We start from the raw sequence: 16,944 nt of genomic DNA on the forward strand, positions 1-16,944 counted from the left end.
ATATTCAGAACCTCTGGAGGTGGCTGAGATGGATTAACCACGAAGCACTTTTGCCTGAATATTGTTGCAAATGCTTCAACCTCACCTTTTGCACTGACATGCTGGGCTCCCCCGTCATTAAGGATGGGAATATTTGTGGAGCCTTCTCCTCCTCCTCCTATGAGTTATTTAATTGTTCACACACATTCATGGTTGTTTGTGGCAGTACATAGTAATCAGCTGGAGGTTTTCTTGCCCATGCTTGATCTGATGCCATGAGACTTCATAGATCCAAAACTAACAATGAATGCTCCCAAAGCAACTCTGTCTGAGTGTATATTATTATGAGGCTCCCTCTGCTCGGTCTGTCTTGCCAGTGGGAAACACACATCCAGGAATAGTAACAATGTTGTCTGGAATATTGTTTGTTAGGTATAATTCTGTAGTGTGACTGCCAGCCTGTTGTGTGACTTGTCTATGAGACAGTTCTCGCAATTTTGGCACTAGCTCCCAGATGTTAGTAAGGAGGACTAACCAGGATGGATTCCATTACCACCTCAAAATGTTTTAAAGTAATTTATGTGCAGCTCTATGAGAGATTTCCCTCCAACTATTTTAATTTAAAAATTTCTTGAAGTTTGAAGGGCCTCTACTACCATTCCTTCAATCGTGATAACTGGAGAGTGGGATAGAGCATTGTTCTGAGCTGTTTGTAAAGACTTCCTTGTTTATCTACTGAGGGTTGTTTTTCACTTTTGCAGGTGAGTGGTCCTCCAGGGCCACCTGGGCCAGAGGGACCTCCAGGTCCAATGGTAAGGATTCATTCTCCTCTTCCCACCAGGAAACCAGAATAACATGAAAGACTGAGGATATTAAATACTAACCATATAGACCGGAAGGGAGAGATGCAGGTAGCTCCTGTTTAGCTCCCCAAAGATTTAATTTTAGTTTTGGTGACAGTTGATTCTTCATGAAGCTGTGATTTTCTGGCTAAAGATGTAAACACAGATTTAAATTGCAGTTCCTGTGAGGCTTGCAAAGCAATAATTTTGAAGTTGTTTTTGTTTAATGAAAACACACACACACACACCAAAATGATCACCAAAATAAACCTTAGGAAATAATGCAATTAGTTCTATTTTTAAAACTCAAAGGAACTCCAATTAGCATATACAAGTAAGCAGATATATTATCTGTATGAAACTTTTTTTTTGTTTCTGTTTTCTCAGGGACCACATGGTCTTCCAGGGACAAAGGTAATTTTAATTGTACTCAATTGCACATTCTGCAGGTTGCAGAGGTCAGTTTGGTGACTTTCTTCACTGTAATCTTTCCCCTCCTTCTGCATTGGTTAAAATTTGTAAACTGCTTGAAAAGGAAACCAGTTGTGTCATGTGTTTTATTGACGTGCAGTCCAGCTTTCTGAAGAGGGAAATGGAAACTATTTCTCTCTGATCTCACATTAGAAATGAGCTGCCCTGTTCCTTACCTTGGACTGATTTGCTTTCTCCAAATGGAGAGCTTTCATCTTCTCCATGGATTTGATGTCCAGCTTTATTCCTAGTCCCAGTTTCTGTGAATCTCTGAGCAGCTGTGTGTCAATCATGATCAATGTGAGAGACTTTTATGACCTTGTTGAAAATGCTTTTGGTAACCCCCTTTTACCATATCTGCTATTATAATAAATGCTGTTCTCAATCTGTTTTCCAATTTGTTTTGCATTATGGCTGTTAAAGATCTTGGCCAGTGTCAAACACTGAATATAATGGCCCTTAATTGTTTTTGACAGGTTAAGTTTATAATATCCTTAACACTAGGAATTAATTTGGTTATCAACATCAATAACAGCATAATCTAATCAATTTCAATAGAAATATCAGAGTGATGACTAAATCTGTCGATACCAGGTTATCTGACTGGTAGCAGTTTCTCCCACTCACTCCATCCTGGTTTACATTAACTCTCAACTTGCATTAAATCCCCTTCTGCAGTTAGTCATTTTTCATTTCTCAGGTTTCCATTCCGATACTGTGCATTGTTCTAGTACCTGGGACTCATGCCCAAGCCAATCAAGGGACTAGAGGGATTACTATCTTACAAGTTAGTTTATGCACAGCTCCCATGTTCTTGCCCTTTTCTTCAAGTTTTCCCCTTCAACTGAGATTTTAATAGCTTTAATTCTCAAAGCTGTTTGTGCTCAGATTAGAGTGTTCCCTTAAACCTGGATGTAATCCTTTTATAATAGTCAGGCTGGTGTTAAAACAGCATCAGTCAGAAAATTCTGCCACAGTTGCATCAAATGATTAGCCTGTGAGATGGATGACTGGATCCAAGGGGTTATATACAACAATCTGATAAATTTGGTAAATGATTGATAATGTATGTATGATACATATGACACTGTTAAAAGTAATCTGAACTCATTTTGTCATTGGTGCAGGGTGACCCTGGGTCAGATGGTGTGAAAGGTGAAAAAGGTGACCGAGGTCACCTGGGACTGCCTGTAAGTTACATCTTCTACTGCATCTGTCTGCAACAATTCTGACATGTACTTGCCAGTTGGAGAATGCCATTTCAGGGCATGACAATGTGTGTAACCTACTTCAAATCCAATTAACCCTCAAAGAGCTACCAGTGTAGAAAGCATCTAATGATAATGTGTGTGTGAATGCATGTCATCCTCAAGTTCGTAAAGTTAGGTAACGTTAAATATCTGCAGCAAGATGATCCGATCCAGAGGTAACATTCAACCTCCCAGTTTCCCAAATTATGTCTGAGCTCTACAGTGTCTGTGGAGAACCTGAATAGACCTTCCCCATCCTTGGAAACATGGCCCAATGTCCACCAAAGCATGAACTGTTTTGGTGGCACAAGCTGTGGGCAACTCTGCAAAACACACTCATCAATAAAACATGAAGATAAATTAGAATTTTGTTCAATAAATAAACAAATAAAAAATAAAATGCATGTAGCCACATTTCGCCCTGGAAGAACACAAGACACAGGGACTGTGGAGAAGGGACATGTTGGGGGAGTCGTGGTGGAGAGAAGACCCTCAAAGATGAGAGAGAACTTGTAGAACGGGGGGCAGAAACAGAAGAAAACCCATGCAGCCAAAACCAAGACCCAACCTCACGGGGGTAGCACATCTAAGCTTTTCTGACAGAACCACTGCATTGAAAATACAAAGGCTAGCTGAAATGATTATAAATGAGTCTTATCAACATGAACCAGATACTTGTGTCAGAAGGAAGAAACCATGAGGGTCCAGAACAGAGTGCAACAAAATTTGTGTGCTGTCCATGTGCTCAGCCAGAGAGGCCTTGGTGTTTGGATTAATAGGAACTGCTATGAAACCACCATTCATTTGTCAAATAAATTCCAACTACTTATGCATTCCCCAAATTATTTCAGAATATTTACCTTTTTAACAAATAAATACATTGAAAAATCACAACAACTAAGAAAGAACATGGAACAGAATTCTGCAATTATTTATGGGGTAATACAGGTAAACAACCTTTTATTCGAAAACCCGGAATCTGAAAAGCTCCAAAATCCGAAGGTTTTTTGTGAAGTTTTTATCTCATTAACAAGGTTGTTGGCGTGCAAACAGTTAACCCGAATCCACAACCAGTCGCTGCGTGTCACGCAGATGTGACATGGGGGGACATGGCCCAGCGCGACCAGGCCTCAATTCTGTCTCCGGGCCCGTAGTACTCACATTGAGTCTGCTGTTCGGTAAAATTTTTAAAAATTTCATCGTTGAACTGTCACTTATCCTGAAATTCAAAAAATTCTGAATTTTGAAAACCAGTTGGTCCCAAGCATTTTGGATAAAGGATTGTGTGCCTGTAGTTACTTTAAGTCCAATTTATTTTAATGCAGTGGATTTTCACAATTTAAAATAGCAGACTTTTGTTTAATCACTTATGGCTATCTGTAACACTATTATTTCAATTACATACAAGCTAGATGCAAGAAGAGGCTTTTCAGCCTCTGCTTTGCTCTCTTACCTCATTTCCAAGTTCCCACTTTATTACAAAACTAAACTCCCTTTACACTCAAATATCTCATCAATCTCAGTTTTGAATCTGCTTAATGACTAAGTGTCCACAGCTCTTTGGAATTGAGAATTCCAAGTATCATCTGAATGAAGAAGGCCTAAATGATTGAACCCACATCCTGAGACTATGAAAAACCAAAAGAACCACAGATTCTGGAAACAAAAACGGAACTTGCTGGAAAATCTCAGCACATCTGGCAGCATCTGTGGAAGAGAAATCAGAGTTAACATTTCGAGTCTGCTCTGAGGAAGGGCTCATTGGACCAAAACGTCAACTCTGATTTCTCTCCACAGAAGACGCCAGACCTGCTGAGATTTTCCTGAGACTATGACCCTAGGTTGAGATTCTCCAGCCAGTGGAATTGGCAACTACCTTATTATCTTACCATATTGAGATCACTTCATTCTTTGAAATTCCAGGCAATATAAACCCATTCTACTCTATCTACTTGTAATATCAGTCTCCTTAATTGCAGGGAAAGTTCTCTCCTCATTACCAGACTGTCAATACAGTGAAGGAATAGGTAGGCCAGTGAAAACACAAGCACAACTTAAATCTTGCCTATTTAAAACAGCCATTAAAACTGCAGAGAAGTTCACCAGAATGGACTGTGTTCAATGATGGGATGATGCATTATGATCTCAAACTTTAAGTGTGTTATAATAGCTATTTTCTTCCTATGTTCAATATTTTACTGTCCATTAATGGGATTACATAATAGGCAGCAGATATTGCTGTGTCATCAATACCACAGATTGGGGTTGAAATTCAGCAGGTCAGCAGCATCTATAGAGCAAGAAACAGGGTTCGAGTCTGGTATGACTCTTCAGAACATAATTCATTTTTCAATGGCATCATTCATTATTGGTCCAGTTTACAGGTATCATAATTCACTTTCAATAGCATGCCACATTGGTCATACTCTCCCTCTCTTAGTTGTGAAGATTTGACATTCACTTTTCCAAACTAGCATCTTGCACCGGTTTCTGAGATGTCCTGCAGCCAGGTAGAAAGGTAAAACAGGTAACTGTACAATGGTTCTATTACCATTCATAGAATGAAGAATTAAACATTTTTGTAGCCCATGAGCTTGAAATACTCAAACGTATGTTTTGTTTTTCTACAAACAATCTTGTGCGCTGACAGATATGTCAAGTCCTCATCTCTTTCAACGTTATGTCATCACCTTTCATTGAGTTATGCCACACATGTCCCTTTTCACTGCTACACTCATCTCTTCCCCACTGTTCTTTCCACTTTTAACACTTCATACACCATCCAGGGTGCTTCTGGCTTTGATGGACAGCCTGGGCCACTGGTGAGTTCCATACATCCATTCTGCTCGATCGTTCATGCCTGCTACACTGCTGTCGGACTGCCTAATGAATTAAATATTGCTGTATTACATGCCTGTACAGTGAACTGATTCCATTGTAAATGAAGCATGAGAAATGTGCCAATGCATGCGATCGCTTATTTAACCTTTTGGTCAATCATTTGTATTAGGAGCTGCTTAAGTAATGTGACTGTTCAATGGGTACGAATATTTGGAGCCACAGTGTTGTAATTCTGGTAAATTAACTAATGTAGGAGGTCAAAATTTAGTCCTTTTGCTTTTCTCTTTTAAACACCGTGCTATACTGAACATGACCCAATTTTGGTTACATTTTGAAATTTTCAAATGTCCTACATTTTCATATACCGAAACAATCTGTGGTTTATAGTAAATCTATTCTGTCTTAGTAGGTCTGAAGCATTTAATGTTGATGTGTAACTTGGTCCCATAACCTTAGAGCTATACTGACCAAAGCAGACCCTTAAAATAACAATGAACCTTGTCTCCAGAATTGAATGATAAATTGATGCAATGATGATGGAGGTGAAATTCCAATTCAATGAAAACAAAATTCAGCAGCTATCAGTGGTTCTATGTTGCTGTCTGAGATGAGTGTTCATCCCTATCAATAATAATTAATTTGAAAGAGATTTCTCATCATGCTTAACAGTCCCTGTCGGAACATGTCGAGCAGTCTCTGTTTTCTCAATTATAGAGCACATAACCTCACCCTGATAGGCCACATAGCAATTTCCAAGGTAGATTCCATGAGACCATAAGATGTAGGAAGAGAAGTAGACCATTCAGCCCATTGCGTCTGCGCTGCCATTCAATGAGATCATGGCTGATCTGATAATCCTCGATTCCGCTTTCCTGCCTTTTCCCCATAACCCTTGATTCACCGATTCCTTTCCTGATCAAAAATCTATCTTTCTCAGCCTTGAATATATGTTATCCCAAATTTTTGTGTTAAACTGTTCCACAGATTCACTACCGTCTGAGAGGAGAAATTCCTCCTCATCTCTGCCTTAAAAGGGTGACCCTTATACTGAGATTATATCCCCTGATCTGAGACACTCCCTCAAGGGGAAACAACATTTCCACATCTACCCTGCCGGGTCCTTAAGAATCTTGATTGTTTCAATAAGGTTATGTTTCATTCTTCTAAATTCCAACTACTACAGGCTTTACCTACTCAACCTGTCCATGTAAGATAGTCCCTCCGTACCCAGGATCAGCCGAGTGAACTGTCTCTGGACTGCCTGCAATGTCAGTGTATCTTTCCTTAGCTGAACCTGTTCACAGTATTCCAGTTGTGGTCTGACTCATGCCTTGTACAGTTTTATCAAAATCTCCTTACTTTCATATTCTATTCCCTTTGAACTAAAGGCCAACATTCCATTTGTTTCCCGATTATCTGCTAAACGTGGTTGCCAGCTTTTTGAGATTTATCCCCGAGGGCTTTGAAATCCCTATGTTCAGCAGCTTCCTGCAGTCTTTCTCCACTTAAATAATATTCAGCTCCTCTATTCTTCTTGACAAAGTGCATGACAGTAGACAGAGTCAAATTGTCAGGGACACTGCAGAAGATAAACTAGCTAAAGCTGGGGAAGTTAACAGAACAACTCACTTGCACATGCCCATTCAGGACTAGGCCCATTATGTACAAGATACTTGGGATCAGAGCAGGCAAAGACCTTATTCCCAGTCATTGATCCATCCCTCAAGGGTCAGCCAAGCTAGTTGATCAATAGCAGGGTCCTGGAATATCGACACAATAAGGCAATCCATTTACTGTTACCTTGGATTTAAACTTCTGTCACTGGAACTAGCTCAGAACTGCCTGAATTCCGAATATTCCCCCCCTTCCCTCCAGGCTCCATCTAAAAATGGTAATACCAGCGTCAATAGATAACTGTAGCTTTAAGCCCCCACTAGTGGATATACTGGCCTCACCCCAGAGATTGGTAGTTTCACCAGTTGATGTTGTAGAGCAAGGGTAGAATTCCTGTCTGAGTGCCAATCCTGGAGTGTGTATACATTGTCTGTCTGTCTGTCTGCTCATATCCAGCTTCCAGTAACATCTGTCAGCAGCTGCTAGACCAATTCTGAGTGTCCTCATCATGTTGGGGAAAGTAGTTACTTTCAGTGAGGTAGAGGCACCTAAACCAAACCGCTAGCACTATGCAAGGGATCATTGATCCAGACATTCACAGCCAATAACAGTTTAGGTCCTGAACTAAGCAATTACCAATGCGTGAAACTAGTTGTAAAGCAAATAAATTGTACCATAGGAACCTGTTGGATTTTAGATTTGATGATTATATGAAAGGAAGTGTTGTTCGCCTGGTGATGTAGATTGTCTGCAGAGTAGCAATTCTGTGCTTTACGGAGGACGACTAGTTTTTAATTGTAGATTTCACTGTTACAACTGATAATTGTCATGAGTAACACATTATTTAATTAAGCAATAAAATAGACTATAACAGCATGAAGCTGTAAATTCTAGATTAAGTTGACTTTAACAGTGTAAATCTCCTTGAATATTTAGCCAATTCAATAGTAGAATATTTGTCTCACAACTACTTCCCTCCCACCCTGCAATGTTGCACTGAAACATTAGGTTGCATTGCGACCTGCATATTTCCCAACTACAGTCTCATTGCCTAGTCCTCCCCCGTGTATTCGTACAGCAAGTCTTTAACCATTAGTGTAATTTCTAAGATAGCAGAGAGATTAATCTGAGACAATTCATTAACTGTCCTCAGCCTATATTGTCAGTATTTCAGAGCCTCTGTTAATAGTACCCACACATCTTTGACAAAGCTCTCCAGCACCACCTCTCTCTGACAGGTTAAATTCACCTGACATGCCTTGTGCAAATAAATGTAATTTTGCACAGGTACTTAAAATATCAATAATGGCTTTAAAAATTTACATTGCCCAACCCTCACTGCAGCCACTTAAATCCCATTTAAACTGCTGACACCTCATTGCTAATGTCAGTCACCTCCCTTTGTTTCATTCACACAAAACATAGAATTTTCTAAGAAACCTAAATCAGATTGTAAGATTTATCTGTGTCTCATGAAATGGGAAGATGTCATGCCAGCCAAAGGAATCACTTGATGCAGCATTCCCAAATCTAACTGTAACACCACTGGGAAACTGGAAGGAAGATTACCTCCAAGCCATTGACTCATGCCTCCATGTGTAAGACATTTTAATGATTGGCCTGAGGAGGGATATCACTGAGTGTTTTTCACTCCATTGGAGTAAACCCAGGGTTATGTTACCAACAGAAATGCCCCAGTCCTACTAAGAGAGCGCTACTTAATTTTCTTTAGGCTGAGCAATTGGTCCATGTTCTGTTCTCTGAATGAGCAAAGTGCTCTTCTGTTCTAACACTGGGCCTTTTTTGCATACGGTGTTATTGTATACTTATTGTATATGGTATTGTTGTATGCACTATTGTGTATGGTATACACTATTATATATGGTGTGGTTGTATACACTTATTGTATACACAATTGTATATAGTATTGTTGTATACATTATTGTTGCTAGATGTTGGGAGTAGACAGTCTGATGTTCTTCAATATATTCATTTCCATGTAGGGTGTACCAGGGCCAGCAGGACCAAAAGGAGAAAGGGTAAGAGTCAGAGAAAACATGGGATGATTGGCTAAAATGATTGAATTTCCAGACCACACAAATGTTGCTTAGAAACAGACAGCGGTAAATAATCTAATGCAGATTAGAATATTTACCTCCAGGCAATATCTTTTTCCAAGGGACTGGTTGCGCACTTCTTCTTGAGGGGTGGTGTCGAACAGTGATGAGGCAGATCCTCAGGCTTTACAATTTGGTGAGAGAAACTGCAACAGATGGGAAATTAACAAATTAAGTTGAAAATACGAACATGTTTTACAATGTGGCACAGTGACCATTTATCTGATCAATAACACTACACTATCGGCCTGACCTTACTTTAATACTGTATTGACACTTCTACAGTAACATCTGCAAATCACTTGAATTTAGTCCAGTGAAGCAATCAGATCTGCAATAGAAAAGTGCCTACAGCCCGCTTCTGTTTTAACAAAGAGAGTTTGGTGATGGGACAAGCTTGAACCGGTAACCCAGAGGTGCCTTTGGGCCCTGTCATTGCCGGGAACACTGTCAGGTTGGAGCCTTTGTTGTTCACTCATGCCCTTTCCAGCCATTTCTGACTCCATCCTGAGCGGTTGGTAGAGTTCAATGTTGTTGCTGATTTCACTCTACCCCAGTCTCCATGAAAAATACAAAACGAGAGAGAGAGACAGGGAACATGTTGCACAAAACACATAATAAGTCAATCTCTCTTTTTCTTTCTCTCTCTCTCTCTCTCTCTCTCTCTCTCTCTTTCTCCTCTCTCCAATTCATATTCTTGCTTTCCTCACCTTATTTTCTCTTCTCCCTCTGCCTCTCTCATCTTTTTTTCTCTCTCTCTCTTCCCCTCTCCTTGGTCCCTCACTTTCCCTTTGTGTGCTCTCTCCTCACTCCACAGGTAATGAGATGCATGTGCCCTTTTCCTGTAAATTGTGAGATACCCCTTTGTACCCAGTTAGCAAATTGCAGCTGGAATTGGGTTGGTTTTCCAGAGCAAAGTCATTGTTGAAATTCCTGCTCAAGGTCAAAGTCATTTTCATACCTATGAATCGTAACTCTTCTATGAAGTTTTAATAGGGAACAATAATTAATATTGCGTGAGATCAGGGTGTTCATTGGTTGGCATGAGAATGTGGCAGGGACTGTTGCTTGTTTTTATTTACCTACTCTTCTAATCAATCTATTCAGAGATGTTATTACACACCGTGGGCGGCACGGTGGCACAGTGGTTAGCACTGCTGCCACACAGCACCAGAGAACCGGGTTCAATTCCCGCCTCAGGCGACTGACTGTGTGGAGTTTGCACGTTCTCCCCGTGTCTGCGTGGGTTTCCTCCGGGTGCTCCGGTTTCCTCCCATAGTCCAAAGATGTGCAGGTTAGGTGAATTGGCCATGCTAAATTGCCCGTAGTGTTAGGTAAGGGGTAAATGTAGGGGTATGGGTGGGTTGCGCTTCGGCGGGTCGGTGTGGACTTGTTGGGCTGAAGCACCTGTTTCCACACTGTAATGTAATCTAGTCTAATCTAATCTTAACCTCTGGAGCAGGTGGGACTTGAACCTGGGCACTTCAGTCTAGGGTTAGGGACACTACCACTGCGCCTTAAGAGGGACCTACAGCAGGAACTATTAATCGTAATTATTTGATTAACCTCAGACCAGGTAATGATTGATTAGTGTCCAGTCCTCTGTCTGTGAGTCACCTGATTATAAACTTCCACAAATGACTTTGAAAGAAGTATACTGAAGCATTCAGTAAAATATTCTTTTTTAAAAATGTAAAAACATTTTGGCAGTTATCTGTCTGAGGCATCTCACAAGGGAAAAGAATGAATTTGATTTAAAAACCCTGCTCCACCGATAACAAAAACTCACCAAGTTGATAACACCCACCATCACTGGCTGGCTTCCGGTATGCTGTTTCTGAACCAGCAAAAGCATCACAGAAACTTGATTTGTTCTCCATTTGCACCAAAACGACCTCTTCAATGTAATAGGCTGCTTTAGCCAATAGCAGGCCCAATCTGCAGAAACTCAACATCAGTGTGTTCTTTCATGGGATCTGGTACCCACTGACTTAGCCAGCATTCATTGCCCATCCCTAATTGTCTTTGAACTGAGTGGTTTACTCAGCTATTTCAGAGGGAACTAAAAAATCAACCACATTGCTGTGGTTCTGGTGTCACGTGGAGGCTAGACCAGGTAAGGGTGGCAGTTTCCTTCCCTAAAGGACATTGGTGAACCAGATGAGTTTACAGCAATTGGTGATAGTTTCGTTGGCACCATTACTGAGACTAGCTTCATGTTGCAGATTTATTCATTGAGTTTATAAATTCCACCAGCTGCGCTGGAGAGATTTAAGCCCATGTTGATAGAAACATAGAAAATAGGTGCAGGAGTAGGCCTTTCAGCCCTTCGAGCCTACACCACCATTCAATCTGATGGTGGCTGATCGTGGAATCTCACAATCCCACTCTCACTTTCTCTCCATACCCCTTGATTCCTTTAGCTGCAAGGACCACGTCCAGCTCCCTCTTGAATATATCAAATGAACTGGCCTCAACAGGTTTCTGATCCCAATATCATCGCAGCACCAGAAACCCTTTTTTGTGACTTGAAAATGATTCTGAGGTAAAGTAATGCCTGTGTGTATGTGGGGAACATGACCAAAACCCAGCATCGGGGTGAAGGAGAGGCAAGGAGGATGCTGAACCTGTGCGGCTGGCAGTAGATGTATTTCAAAACCTGAACCTTGAGATACCTTGGCCATGCTTGTGAAGACCTTAAGAGTTGGATGGTGATTGGTTTCAGCTGTTAAACAGCAGTGAGATTGGCTGATACAGTGCAAGGAGATTTCAGTGGTAAAGATCGGCAGTCTTGTTGATGGATGAGATTCAGGGTTTGGGCTAAGCAAGACAAAACATTGTACCCTCTACTTGAATTGCAGTTGGAGCAGAGATACCTGCAAGCAGGGAGTCAATTGTGCATGGTCAGAGCAGAGAGGAGAATAAGTGGTTGTGAGTGATTAGAGTCAACTGCATCAAATGCCAAGGGCAGGATGAAGAAGAGTAACGCAATCTTGTCTCAATTCTATGGATGGAATGGAATCTTAACTGGAGAAAATGGAGCTCCGAAGGGTGATGGAGATGCTCATAATGAGTAGGGGGTGACATTTGCAAAGATTTGCAGGTTATAGAGATGATGGGGAGCATTTAGGGAAAAATACCCATCAACAATCAAGGTTTATGAAGTGATGAGCTGATTCCCAACCGTTGGGGGGAATGTGTTGACAGTACCTGAAAGCAGCTGATCACAAAGCGCAGTGTTGTGACAGGAGAATGGATAAAAGAATCAGATGGATAAAAGATGAGGAAGGGAGTGGGATTTGGAAAGAAGGAAGCTCCATGTGTAATTTCAGATTGAGCACACAGGGAAGTTACCTGGTTCACTGTAATCCCAATTCGATAGTCATGAAATCATCGACCAGCCTGACGCATCAATCACATTGGCGGAACTCTGGTTACAAAGATTTGCAGAAATTTAAATCTGATCAGCATTGTGTTCAATAAACTGCAATCTTTCCCCACACTGATAATGACAATGATGGTTTCAAAAATAAACATTTGGAAAGACACAATTTCAGTTTTAAAAAGTTCTGAATTTTTTCTGAAAGTCACTACATTTGGATACAGTTTTTTTTAGCTTTGCTGACCGTATCCTGTATATTTTCTTTCAAACAAGTGTTTTTATACAATTTTGTACTCCCCTCTCCATGTTTCCTCTTTCTTTCTGAAGTTAGAGTCTGGCTGAGATCTCGTTGTGTGAATTTCTGACCTTGAGTTAACTGACTGTCCTTGACAGAAGCTCAGACCAGAGGGTGAGGACTGTCATTGTAAAGTTCCTCACTGGGCAGGAAAGCCACAGGACTGTGTGAAATGTCTTTCGAGCCTGCCCAGGATTCTCTTGTCTAGAGAGTGGAAGCAAGTGGGAGAGGATGACCAGAAGTGCACCTGATTTTGATGGACTCCCATTGTGAGGGTGGGGGGGTGGGAGACGTTTCCTTTTCACCTTCACTCATTCATGGGGATGATGCTGGCTATTTCTTACTCATCCCTAGTTACCCAGAGGGCAGTTTTGGGTCAACCACATTGCTGAGAGAGCTGGAAGTCACATGTAGTCCCCATTGGGTAAAGATGGCAGATTTTAAGGATTCGATGATTCTATTCTTCTCTGGTGGGAAACTGTTGGTTTTTATAACAATCAGCAGAAGTTAAGCAGTCACCTGGAGGCTGGCATTTTATCCCAGATTTTTACTGCCATGGTGAGATTAGCCTGGAGCTTCTGGATTTATGTTCCAGTGACGTTAACATTATAACACTACCTCCTCCCAGTATGTCCTCAGTGGGGAACACCAAATACACACACACACATTGACACACTAAATACACAGAAATATACACAGTTACGTATGTGACATTTGTTCTCTTTCATTCCAGTAAGAGACCATAACAATTTGTAATGAAATCTCTGTCAGACTTTTTTCTTTCCCTGACTCCTGCCAATTAAACCACTGAGGTCACATAAATAAAGCAGAGAGAAAGGATAAAGGCCTTGTAGTCCTGTGTATCTCCATTCCACGTTGGTCAGGTCATTTAGCAACTGAACCATTAAGCAGCCAAAACATTTGTTTATCCAAGCAAAGTGTGCACCTCATGGTTCAGACTGTCCACCATCTGAACCTGTTCACTGGGAGGGATAAACCCTCAGTATTGTGCAGAGCTGCAAAGCTCAATTCACCCAGTGCTTTTCCCAATGAGGAGGCAGCGACATTGGCATTCTGATAACCAGTGTGACCTCACTAGCAGAGCTGAGCACCAATAACATAGCAAATAAATCAAACTTTAACCTTGAATGTACGTTAGTCTGATTGGACTATTGATTAAACTGTGATGGTATTTGTTTTAGGGCGATAAAGGAGATCCTGGATATGCAGGACCAATCGGACCACGGGGATTACCTGTAAGTAAGACAGTTCATATTTTATGTTTTGAGACCAGTGCTGATTTGAATCTAACATTGTCAGTTAGACAGGTCTGAACCCAAAACCACGGAATGTAAATCAAAGTCCTGAAACAAACATCCTATGTTCTTGCTGAGTGTGTTCTGGTAATCATCGGGAACATTGTTGGGATGATTGATAAATTGCACAGCTCAGTATTTGGGACTACACTGAAAGTTCTAAAAAACTTTACTTCATCTTAACATACAGACTGGGATAAAATAATTATTTTCTTCCCTATTTTATGTTTCCTCTCATATCAGCCTTTTGGTAAAGTATTAGGATAAGCTATTCTCACTGCCAGAGCCACTTAATGTGGGCATTAGGAGGGGCACCTCCAATCTAGGATCCCTGAGGAACACCAACCTCCATTCAGCACCTTACATAGACAGTCAATATTATCCTGATGACACTTGCACAACATAGAATGAGATGTTTAAAAAAAAATCCATGCTGACTGGGCCAGCATTTATTACCCTGCCCTGACTGCCCTTGAGAAGGCTATGGTGAGCTACCTTCCTGAACCATTGTTGTCTTTGAGGTGCAAGGGCATTCACAATGCTGTTAGGGAGGGTGTTCCAGGATTTCGACCCAGTGACGCTAAAGGAGCAGTGATATATTTCCAAGTCAGGACTATGGGTGCATCAGAGGGGAACTTGCAGGTGGGTTCTGTTCCCCTGTATAGGCCACACTTGACCTTCATTGTGGTAGCGTCATAGGTTTGGATCGTAATGTTGGAGGAGCTTTGATGAGGTACTGTCACATGACACTATGTGCATGTAAATGCATGAGGCTGTGTGTCACATGACAGTACATGTATGTAAATATGTAAGGCTGTATGTAGTGCTACACGTGTACAGCTTCTAGGACTCCTTAGTTACACTGATGTTAGTGACAGTACTGTAGATGCCAGGAATCTGTAATAAAACCAGAAACACCTGGAAAAACACAACAGGTCTGACAACATCTGTGGAGAGAGAAACCAACAATGTTTCAAGTTAGTGTCAGGGATGTTTAATCTGATCAGTGATAATGAAAGGCAACAACCTAAATTGTTAATTTTGATGCCTCTCACACCTACCATTCAACTCATTCAGTAAACAGTCCCTTCATACGCTGGCTATCAGTGAATTTATCCTGTTTCTTAATTTACTGAGGACTGTTCACTTCAATCTTATGAACTCGAGCAGAATTCCATGCCAATGTTGTTTTGTTTTTGCAGGGTTCACTGGGACCAAAGGGTGAAAAGGGAAGCCGGGTAAGAGTGGCTGGCAATCTGCATGTCTCACTTAACTCCCACTCTCGTTTTAATTTGCATGTTACTTTCAAGTGACGCTGTGAGCTGGAGGCTGTATTTTCCTCTGGCTATCATGTTTGACAAAAAGCAAAAATCTGTAAAGCAGGAGCAGGGTGTTAGGGAAGGCAGGGGAATTTTTCCATTCATTTACTGCTAAAATATCCTCAAGTGAAAATCGTTAGGGGAGAAAATGTTTACTTGTTTGAGCTCATCGAGAACAGGATAAAGACCTCCCCAAAGGAGCTTGTGTAGAAATGCACTGAGATTATTGTTTAGTGTTTGCCTGAATCCTGAGTTCACAAAAATTCAATCACTCGTGTGTAGTTACCATCGCTGTTAATCTCAGTGTAACAGAGGAGGAGATAGGCTTTGTAATAAAATAGCCATTATTTGTGGGACACTGCACCTTGGGATGGTGTGTGCATTGGAGCTGATTGTGCTACCTGGGCACAACAACAGCACTGCATGTTGAGGATTAGGGAGACCGAGTAGGGATTCCAGCTTCACACAGACCTGCAAGGACAAATTACCATCTGTGTGGCACAGTGAAAGTCATTATCAGTCTCAACCTTCATCCAAGGGATCCTCAAGACAACTAGACAGCCATCACGGAACTCATCTCTCCCTCCCTCCCTCACCTCTTCCCCACACCTCATCCCCCCTCAAAACCAGCTTATACACACTTCAACAACAACTGTAACATTGACAGCTAAGGTTCATCGAAGTGGTGGCCTTAACAAAATACAGAACTTTCCATTGTATTCCATGTATCATCATTCATGAACGTCCCAACATTAAACAGTAGACGCAGCACATAGTCTGTCCACGTGGAAATGTTGTGGGATCACTGCTAGGAAATGTTGCACACTTTCTGGGAGATCAAAGTTATGGTGTTTGTCCTGGGGTGAATAAACGAGACCCAGTTCTTTGAAGGCAAAGGAAAGAGAAAAAGCTGACGTTTTTCATGGTGAACATAGAACATAGAACATTACAGTGCAGTACACGATCTTCGGCCCTCGATGTTGCGATGACCTGTGAAATCAATCTGAAGCCTATCTATCCTACACTATTCCATTATCATCCATACGTTTATCCAATGACCATTTAAATGCCCTTAAAGTTGGCAAGTCTACTACTGTTGCAGGCAGTGCGTTCCACACCCCTCCTGCTCTCTAAGTAAAGAAACTACCTCTGACATCTGCCCTATATCTATCACCCTTCACTTTAAAGCTATGTCCCTTCATGCTAGCCATCTCCATCCAAGGAAAATGACTCTCACTGTCCACCCTATCTAATCCTCTGATTATCTTATATGTCTCAATTAAATCACCTCTCAACCTTCTCTCTAATGAAAACAGCCTCAAGTCCCTTAGCCTTTCCTCAAAAGACCTTCCCTCCATACCAGGCAACATCCTAGTAAATCCCCGCTGAACCCTTTCTAAAGCTTCCACATTCTTCTCATAATGCGGTGACCAGAACTGCACACAATACACCAAGGGCGGCCCGCCAGAGTTTTGTACAGCTGCAGAATGACCTTGTGACACCAAAACGCAAACCTTC

General features: G+C 41.3%; 1 protein-coding gene across 25 annotated transcripts in view; it reads left to right on the plus strand.

Annotated features, from left to right (window-relative positions):
• Positions 1 to 16,944, plus strand: part of col13a1 (collagen, type XIII, alpha 1) — a 224,795-nt gene that overhangs the window by 193,671 nt on the left and 14,180 nt on the right. For 23 of the 25 annotated variants that reach the window (XM_043679191.1, XM_043679190.1, XM_043679193.1 and 20 more), the window contains 7 exons: positions 741 to 791; positions 1,209 to 1,235; positions 2,420 to 2,482; positions 5,329 to 5,364; positions 9,001 to 9,036; positions 13,994 to 14,047; positions 15,310 to 15,345. In XM_043679191.1, coding sequence (XP_043535126.1) covers positions 741 to 791; positions 1,209 to 1,235; positions 2,420 to 2,482; positions 5,329 to 5,364; positions 9,001 to 9,036; positions 13,994 to 14,047; positions 15,310 to 15,345 — 303 coding nt within the window. The remainder of the gene's footprint in view (positions 1 to 740; positions 792 to 1,208; positions 1,236 to 2,419; positions 2,483 to 5,328; positions 5,365 to 9,000; positions 9,037 to 13,993; positions 14,048 to 15,309; positions 15,346 to 16,944) is intronic. The other 2 variants (XM_043679199.1, XM_043679206.1) reach the window with 2 other exon arrangements.

This window comes from Chiloscyllium plagiosum, chromosome 38 (assembly GCF_004010195.1).
Source record: "Chiloscyllium plagiosum isolate BGI_BamShark_2017 chromosome 38, ASM401019v2, whole genome shotgun sequence".
Lineage (NCBI taxonomy): Eukaryota > Metazoa > Chordata > Chondrichthyes > Orectolobiformes > Hemiscylliidae > Chiloscyllium > Chiloscyllium plagiosum.